Source organism: Sinocyclocheilus anshuiensis, unplaced genomic scaffold, assembly GCF_001515605.1.
Source record: "Sinocyclocheilus anshuiensis isolate Anshui unplaced genomic scaffold, SAMN03320099.WGS_v1.1 scaffold702, whole genome shotgun sequence".
NCBI classification, from domain to species: Eukaryota; Metazoa; Chordata; class Actinopteri; order Cypriniformes; family Cyprinidae; genus Sinocyclocheilus; species Sinocyclocheilus anshuiensis.
This window is the reverse complement of record NW_015548184.1, coordinates 240996-250918: the sequence shown is the minus strand read 5'-3', so window position 1 is coordinate 250918 and position 9923 is coordinate 240996. Positions and strand designations below refer to the sequence as shown.

Sequence of the window (9923 nt, the reverse complement as noted above, 5' to 3'; positions counted from 1 at the left end):
TAAAAAGACAGTATAAGTCATTATAATCCGTAATTATGTCTCCACTGGATGCAACAAATGCCACGTTTATAATGGGTTTTAATGTTTTTGTCTCGTCGCTCCATCACAGTATGTAGGGGTGCAACGTTTCCGTCACACGCTTGAGGTATTCGGCCAATCACAACGCACTGGATAGCTGACCAATCAGAGCACACCTCGCTTTTCAGACCGATGAGCTTTGTAAAAATCGACGCGTTTCTGAAAGGCGGGGCATAGAGGAGAAACAATAATGTACAGTGTTTTAAAAAACAATGTTTTTTGAACCTTAAACCGCATAAACACATTTCATTACACCAAATACTCAAAATAATGTTCTTTTTAGCAACGTCATATGACCCCTTTAAAAAAAGCAGCTTTTACATTTAGTTACATTAGAGTTTTAAGGAGCTATTCTATAGTTATTTTAATTCTAATGTGTTTTAATTAATACATTTTATGTTTTATTTTATGGGGACATTCCATATTCCATGTGCATAATGGTTTTTATCCTGTACAAATTGTATTTTCTATCCTCTTTCCCTAACCTCTAAACCTACCTCTTATACAAAACTTTCTGCATTTTAAGATTTTACAAAACTGTAATTCTGTATTATTTATAAGCTTGTTTCCTTGTGGTGACCAAAATATTCCCCCTTGTGACCCCACAAGGTCAAAAATGTACTGGTATTATTATACTTGTGGAGACATTTGGTCCCCATAACATAGTAAACACCCCCGTAAGAACACACACAGCGGGTCAGTGCAGTTTGTTTTTTAGTCCATTGTGCAAAATGGTAATATTGTATATAACTGTAAACTGTTATGTACATATTACTGCTAATATAACTGTTAAATAAATGTTTTCTATTTTAAAATGTCATTTATTCCTGTGATAGCAAACTGAATTTTCAGCAGCCATTACTTCAGTTTTCAGTGTCTCACAATCCTTCAGAAATCATTCTAATATGCTGATTTGGTGCTGGAAAAATATGGTTTATTATTATAAGTGTTGAAACAGTTGTGTTGCTTATTATTTTTGTGAAAACTGTGGTACATATTTTTTTTCATGATTCTTTGATGAAAGTTCAAAAGAACAGTATTTATATAAAATTGTACGTTTGTTTCTAGTACTAAGTTTCCTATCACAAGAGCCAGAACAATCCAAGGATGAAAATTTAACAAGCCCTGATGCAGCAGATGTGAAAACAGAGACTGACCCTGATTGTTATTGATTAACCTATTTGAAAATGAGTCATTGTGGTTTTCTGCGTTTGTCCCTAGAGTGCAGATTCCTGTGCACTAACGGCAGATGTCTGAACCTGGGCTCGCAGGTCTGTGATCAGCTCAACCACTGTGGAGACAACAGTGATGAGGAGCACTGCCCCATCTCCACCCAGCATCCTGCATCTGCCATCTTCAGCTGTGAGTCCATCTCTTTAACATTGTTGCTCCAGACTCAGATCTGCCTGTGTTCTGGTTCTGATGAAGTCAGCAGGATGTTTTCTTGCTTCACATTGGTCAGTTCTCATCCGAATTCCTGAGGCGTTTGTATCCAAGCCACCTGCAGAGTGAGAGTGTGAGACGAGTGTTAAAGGGGTCATATGATGCGATTTCAAGTTTTCCTTTCTCTTTGGAGTGTTACAAGCGGTTCGTGAATAGATAAGATCCCTGAAGTTGCAAAGACTAAAGTCTCAAAACCAAAGAGATATTCTTTATCAAAGTTAAGACTCTGCCACACCCCCCTAAAACGGCTCGTTCTAACACGCCCCCAACATATCTAGGTCACTATGTGGGAATATTTGTGCACTCAAAGAAAGAAGGCGTGGTTTCAGTAACCGCGGTGTGTGTGTGTGTGTGTGAGTGGTTTGTGTGCAACATAGGATGTGGTCATATAGCTAAAATAGCTTGATATTTTTCAGCCTTTTTGATAGCATTTGACATTCATCTCTATGTATGGCTCAATGACATGACACACTCATTTTGTTATTTTCTTTTTTTCAAAAATAAATTAAAAATTCAATTTACTCATACAACAACTTGAATACCTCTTCTAAGATTAGCATATTTTTAAAATTTTAAATTAAATTTTGTTTTAATATTTTTGGGTGGGGGATAAAGTAACAAGTATCAGGGTGATACAACTGTCTTGATAGCATAAGACAAAAGCCTAAAGATTGGCATTATCTTTTACTATTAATTCTTTGAAAAATATATCAAAATTGTTCATTTGACCTTTTTTGACAAGACACTTTTAGTCCAGGTTGTAAAATGTCATGTGGTGTGACTCAATCATATGAAACCAACATAAATGCAAATTATACTTTTCTATAAACTTTTCAGGTGTTTTAAACTTGATTTTTAAAAGATTTTTCATTTGAGTTTTTAATGGTTACTCTTATGTCATTGACCCATATATTAGCTCTGTAATGATGCAAGTGTGTGACTTTCACGGTGAATATTCAATATTTTGTCCAGCCCCTGGCGTGAGACGGTGGCAGCCAGTAAGCTTTGATCTACCGTAGATCTTTTGTGTCTTCAAGTTTGAGGTAACCAGAGTAGGCAAAAAAAAGAGAAAAGTTAGAAAAGCACGTAGCTCCGTCTGCGTTTTTCTAGTCTCAGCCTCAGACGTCATGCCCACGGACTGTTGGCTGAACGTCTGATGCATATGGCACACAAAAGTGGAAATACTTCAGGAGTTTCGAAGTCGTCATCGGATTGGTTGAATTATACGGGATTTCCGGTAGACGTGTGTGTCGCGTTCTTTAACGTTCCACCTGGAAACAAAGATGCCGTGACGCCAAACCACCTTCAGGAAAGAAGAAAGCTGTCGTGTTTACAACTGTGGCGATGAGCACTTATCAGGATCAACTAAACGCTGGATTTTCAAAAGTATGTGAAATATTTTAAGTTTGCGGCATAAAATCTTTAAAATATGTCAGAGAGTTTTACACTTCAATTTTACACTACAATCAATTAATCACTATTACTACTATAATGTTATTGTTATTGGGTATCATATTATTACAAGTTTGAAAAAGGGCCAAAAAATGCTTACAGAAAGGTCTGTTATTGTGGCGACATTTTCACGCCCCAAAACGTGACGAAACAAACTGTGATTAGTTGTTTGACATGTCGGTCAAACAGCCTCATGGGTGGTCCTTGGCCAATGAAAGCTGCCATGGATTCCAGACCTTCAGCCGTCAGTCTGAAGGTCTGGCTACGCGAGACTAGTGTTTTTCTGTCCTGGCTGTGTTGAAATCAGTCATCTGTTCTTGCCGTGTCATGCTCCCCTGTGTTCCCTCTGCTCCGAGGGGTGTCTTCAGTCAGAGCTATTAGAGCAGTAATGCTCATTTCCCCAGCAGACAAACAGCCACCATATACTGCTAGAGGGAGAGAGGAATGATGCTGATAGACATTAGTGAAGACAAAATATGCTGAGAGCGAGACCGAATCTGAGGAAATGTTTAGAGTCTAATCGAGTTTGCCATCTCTCTGTCTACAGCAGGGCCAGACAGATTGATCATGAATGTAGTCTAGACACCCTGCACAAAATATTCCCCTCTCTCTATCTCTCTCTCCAGCTCTCTGCCTCCACACATTGAATGGTTGTGGTCAGGACTGTCAGCCTCTGCAGAGAATGAGGGAGTGAGAGAGGGTGTTTATTGAAGAGTATGATGAAAAGCTTTGCAGGGTTTAAGGGTGTGCGGCAATGATCTTCTTTGTCAGTGGTTTGCATTTATTGGCATCAGGTGTGTGGGAATCAGACTGCACAAATATCAGGGTAAAGCTTGTTGTCCATGAATTTGTCATTTTATTTCTTTTGTTTTAAGGTACACTTAGGTTAGGGAAAAAGTTTAAAGACAATTTTTCACGGTCTTTCCTACCGTTTAAAGTCCTACCGTTAACAGTCTATTTTTTCATGCTATGGCTTTAACACCAATAATAAATAACTTATAACTTCTAATAACAACAATGGCAGTAGTAGTAGTAGTTGTTGTTGTTGCTAGTGTTAATAATACTGTATTATTAGTAGTATTGGTTACACTTTATTTTAAGGTGTTCTTGTTACAGTGTAATTGCACATTTAAGTACGGAGTAATATTAATTAACTACATGTACTTACTATATGGTTAGGGTTAGGATTAGGGTTTGGCTTGGAGTTACTTGCATGTAATTATGGCATAATTTATTGTTATTATAATAGCAAGATATTATTACAAGTTTGAAAAAGGGCCAAAAAATGCTTACAGAAAGGTCTGTTATTGTGGCGACATTTTCACGCCCCAAAACGTGACGAAACAAACTGTGATTAGTTGTTTGACATGTCGGTCAAACAGCCTCATGGGTGGTCCTTGGCCAATGAAAGCTGCCATGGATTCCAGACCTTCAGCCGTCAGTCTGAAGGTCTGGCTACGCGAGACTAGTGTTTTTCTGTCCTGGCTGTGTTGAAATCAGTCATCTGTTCTTGCCGTGTCATGCTCCCCTGTGTTCCCTCTGCTCCGAGGGGTGTCTTCAGTCAGAGCTGTTAGAGCAGTAATGCTCATTTCCCCAGCAGACAAACAGCCACCATATACTGCTAGAGGGAGAGAGGAATGATGCTGATAGACATTAGTGAAGACAAAATATGCTGAGAGCGAGACCGAATCTGAGGAAATGTTTAGAGTCTAATCGAGTTTGCCATCTCTCTGTCTACAGCAGGGCCAGACAGATTGATCATGAATGTAGTCTAGACACCCTGCACAAAATATTCCCCTCTCTCTATCTCTCTCTCCAGCTCTCTGCCTCCACACATTGAATGGTTGTGGTCAGGACTGTCAGCCTCTGCAGAGAATGAGGGAGTGAGAGAGGGTGTTTATTGAAGAGTATGATGAAAAGCTTTGCAGGGTTTAAGGGTGTGCGGCAATGATCTTCTTTGTCAGTGGTTTGCATTTATTGGCATCAGGTGTGTGGGAATCAGACTGCACAAATATCAGGGTAAAGCTTGTTGTCCATGAATTTGTCATTTTATTTCTTTTGTTTTAAGGTACACTTAGGTTAGGGAAAAAGTTTAAAGACAATTTTTCACGGTCTTTCCTACCGTTTAAAGTCCTACCGTTAACAGTCTATTTTTTCATGCTATGGCTTTAACACCAATAATAAATAACTTATAACTTCTAATAACAACAATGGCAGTAGTAGTAGTAGTTGTTGTTGTTGCTAGTGTTAATAATACTGTATTATTAGTAGTATTGGTTACACTTTATTTTAAGGTGTTCTTGTTACAGTGTAATTGCACATTTAAGTACGGAGTAATATTAATTAACTACATGTACTTACTATATGGTTAGGGTTAGGATTAGGGTTTGGCTTGGAGTTACTTGCATGTAATTATGGCATAATTTATTGTTATTATAATAGCAAGTACATGTAATGTGTAACAAGGACACCTTAAAATAAAGTGTTACCGTATTATTAAACTGTGTTAATAGTGTAAAAAATGTACTTATCTGAAGTAAAAATGCTTATTTATAAACATGGTTATGTATATTTCTTTGACATTAAATTGAGTATTTGAACACTTTCCATTTTGTGAATAACTGTATGATCGTTTTAATTGTTAATTTAGTTGTAATTTGCTCATCAAATTATCAAATTAAGTAATAAGCCTTTTTTTGCAAATCAGCAGAATTTTTTTTCAAGATGCAGGACAATTCAATAATAACTGTTGTTTTTAATAGTAGTCATAGTAGTAATTGTTGTATTATAATAATAGCTGTTTATTATTATTATTAAAAACTAATAATTCACTATAAATCAATATAAATCAATAATTCACTATAATAAATCACTATTACTACTGTGATGTTATTGTTATTGGCTGTCATATTATTAAAAGTTTGAAAAGGGGCCAAAAAATGCTTACTGAAAGGACAGATTTAGTAAATAATATTAATGAGATGGTTTTCATTTTTGAGTCAAATTTTCTGGGGAATCTGCTGAAGTACTCAGTAATTTTCTTTAAGATGAGAGACAGAGAAATGGGATTTTTGGTAGATGCAGTGTGAAAGAGATGTTGTGCCAGTTCCTTCAGGTCACAGATCAGCCGTTTTCTGCCTGTATTTGCAGGAATCACACTAAGAGTGATTCTGATTAAACATGACAGATTTCCACACCTTACCGCCACAGAAGAAACCACACTGAGGATCATCTTACCTTACATACACTCTAGCTTTTACTGCGATGAGCACAGTTACCACAAAACCGATCACGTTTGCCCTTTCCCGGCATCGAATCCAAGCACACAACTTGGCTTGCAGAACTTTGCTGTAAAAACCAACAACAAACTTTCTCAGACATAAAACTACAAACGTTTATTCACTCTGCATAAAAGCTCGGGGTACTCTCTGTCCGCTTTGAAAGCGGCACGGTAGCGGCACGCTTTGAAGAGTATGTAAATCAGCTTCTTCAACAGTTTGCATGTTTGTTAATGGCTCCCCGAAGCATTTGAACTTCTTGAAGAGAGAGAGAGAGAGAGAGAGAGAGAGAGAGAGAGGGAAGTGCCCGATGATAGAATTGTTTGGCTTACAGGAATGTCCGACTGTAAAAGAGAGTTGAATGAAGTTCGGAGGGTCTTAATCAGGGTTTTAATGACAGATGATAATGACGGCGTGAATGAGACACTTGTTTGGTATTTGATGTCTTGGAGCCGGTTTGAAGAGCGTTTCGCTTTGTTTGCGCTCACTTTGATTCGTGTGATTTGACTTTTCGCAATATTCTGGATAAAGGAAAGCAATTTCTTAGATTTGCACTTTTAACGAACCAACAGGCTGAGCACCTGTGCGATAAATTCGTCGCGCACTCAATAGCGACTGTTGTGATTTTGTTTTTGGTTGTAAATGGTTCTTTTTTTCCCCCAAAGCTTTCCGATGAATACGAATACTGTCAGTCCGAAAAGAGAAATCTCTGATTCCTTCATTCTTTGCTTCCTCTTTTCTGTCCACCGCTCACTCGCTCGCTCTTTCCCCAGGTCCTTTGATCCACATCCCACACACGTCGCTGCATTAGCCAGGCTGTTTTTCAGGGCGAGGGCCGTGCGGTTCTGTATTCGTTGGCTGTCAACACCATCAGTACTGATGGGTTTCAGACAGTGTCACCTCACGCAGGCTCACAGTGGATTCTGGGATTGTTTATCGTGGCTGAGCTGGAGGTCTGTCGGGCACTATTCTTCGACATTCACTCATTTACTCAGTGCATTCATTCAGTCATTTTGTGCCGTGAACCTCCCAGTATGATGGAATCCCTCGGCCTCTCTCGGTGGCCTTCGTCCCTCCCTCGTTTCTTCATCTGTTACCTAAGTACGTTTGACCCTGTGTGCAAGTGTGTTGAGAGAGTAATGATGCAGCTGGGGCCATTAAAGATTGGGAAACTGACAGCTCTCCTCCTTTGCTTTCATTCGCTCCCTTCAAAGAACGATAGATGGGGAATGAATAAACAAGAGGAGAAAAAGAGGCAGAGCAATAAATGGAGACGTTTTAAATGGCAAGTTGCTCGGGAATCCAATCAAGTTTGGCTCAAAGACCAAAGCAAAAACAATGAGAGACGCAAGAAAGCGAGTGAGGCAGAGAAAGAAAGGAGCTTTTTATTAAGTGAATTGTTTGTGCTTAATGGCCAAATCGGAATTAAGATCTGTATAGATGAAATTACTGTTTACAAACAAATGCTCTGCAGAAACTCTTCCAGCTTCAGTTTTGTATTAGCACTTAATTCAGTATTTGAGTTTAAAATATCCTAAAAGTGCTGCATATGGGGTTGAAGTATCCAAAGTTTCCGAAAGTTTGAAGGGGATTTGGGCTTCTGTTGATATCCATTATATCGGTGGATTGGACAAACTTAAGATTTGACACAGTTTGTTACTTTGCAGGTCTCCTCTAGCACATATTAAACATTAAATATGCCACATTGCTCAGGCTTCAGAAGTGTGTGTTATATGTGGGTATTCAATAAGTTTAAATATTTCTTCACCATAAACCATAGGCATCATCATCATCCATCCATCATAACCCAAAGCATTGCTCTTATCTGAAGAATCCTGAAGCACACTTTCCTTGTTGACATCACAATAATTTCAACTTCAGGATTGTTATAAACTAGCTCCTATAGAGATAGACAACCTAGTTTTTAAAGATATACACTACTTTATATACTTATTCAGAGTGTTTTTCTTCTAAAGGCCAAGGCTTGTACTAATGTTTTCAATGCCTTTATAGCAGTTTGCTGCTTAACCTAAATAGCTGTATTCAAAAAATGATATGAAAACTCTCTGTTGTTTTTTTTTATCATTTGCCCTTCCGCACCAAAAATGTTTGCCCATTTTTAAACCATTTTAAATGAGTTGGAATGCAAATGAGAAATCTTTCTCATTCTTTCTGCATTCCCTCTTCCAACCCGTTGTGTTTTTGTTCCCCTGAGGTGTTCATTTCTCACAAATATCTTCTCCTCTCTCTCCCCTCAGTGAATAAAGACTTTCATACTGAGACATCCTATTAGCTCATTTCCAGTTTACCCATAATGCCTCTTAATGTGTTTTTCCTGCTGAGGTGCTGTTTAGTTTCTGCTCTGTTTTTTAATGGCTCTTTGTTTGTTAAAAACATCATGCCAGAAAAGTGAGTTGCAGTCTTGTTTTCTGTCTTTTTTCCATTGTCTATGTATGTGTATGACTTGCAGCAAAGCACTTGTACTCCCATTTTGTAATATGCGTACCTGCTTAATAGTTTCATAAGAGCAAAAGTATTTTCCAACATTAGGGCTAAGTATATGCTGGATTTAATTCAGTTCCAGTTTGATTTGATTCAGTTCAGAAAATTTTAGCAACCATATAGCAATCACCCACGTCGCCCTAGCATTGTGGTGCTTAGCCATGGGCATCACTTCACAAAAATACTTCATACTTTAGAATAGCTTTAATTTTGTAGTTGTTATGATAGAAGCAGTGAAGTGCGTATTAGTGTCTGTTTTTCTGGGTCAGAGCTTTGAAGTTTTGGGTCAGCTGGGCTCGAGTCAGATGTGCCACTTTCTCTCTCTGGTGACCTACACGCAGGAGGTGTGTCGTGACAAACACTTTAAGCCAGCTCTCAGCCTTGTGTTCAGTTTTTGGGAAACTCTGGGTGGTGATTGGCTGGAGGCTGGACATGTGACTCAGGGGAGTGGAGTGAAACTATGAGGGCTCTGATGTAAACATCACTTCCTCTAAGCGGGAAGGTTATAAACTCTTTTGGGAGTGGAAATGATGTGAAAGGGATATAGTTTCAGCTTTGAGTTATAGAGACGACACACTCTGCACTCTGAAAGATATAAAATGAAGACTTTTGATGATCATAATCAGTGTTTACTTTGAAACCATTTATGTTCTTGTGAGGCAAAATAAGCTTGAACCTGTTAAGAGGTGGATTATTGAGGGGCTAAAAATATCATCTGTTTTGAAGATGAATAGAAGTCTTACGGGTTTAGATCGAAATGAGGGTAATTGATCACAGAATTATGTTTTTAAAGGTAAAACCATAAAAAGTGATCCATAGACTTATATTAAAAGGTTAGTTCAACCAAACATCACACTAAAAATTGCTTTAATATGATGCTGAGAAGCAAAATCAGTTTAACACAGATCACTGTCTGTTAAATTGGGACCAACTGAATGAGTGTGTGATTCAGTCTGCAGTAAGAGAGTATTAAAGAAAAGATTAAATATTTTTGTCAGCTCATGGTTTGCCCTTAGGCCCAGATCTGTTTCAGTTTAGAGGCTCTGAGGTTTGAAACAGGAAATGAATTAAGCTTAACGTCATGGCGAATGTGTATACATATGTAGCGTCTGGACCAATCAAACACACAATATATATTTTGTTAGCTATATTTAACAAATACTCTGTAAC

At 38.1% G+C, this 9923-nt stretch overlaps 1 protein-coding gene across 1 annotated transcript in view; it reads left to right on the top strand.

Annotated features, from left to right (window-relative positions):
* Positions 1-9923, top strand: part of LOC107704896 (low-density lipoprotein receptor class A domain-containing protein 4-like) — a 62163-nt gene that overhangs the window by 20464 nt on the left and 31776 nt on the right. The window contains exon 3 of the mRNA XM_016507924.1: positions 1300-1440. Within this exon, the coding sequence (XP_016363410.1) occupies positions 1300-1440 (141 nt within the window). The remainder of the gene's footprint in view (positions 1-1299; positions 1441-9923) is intronic.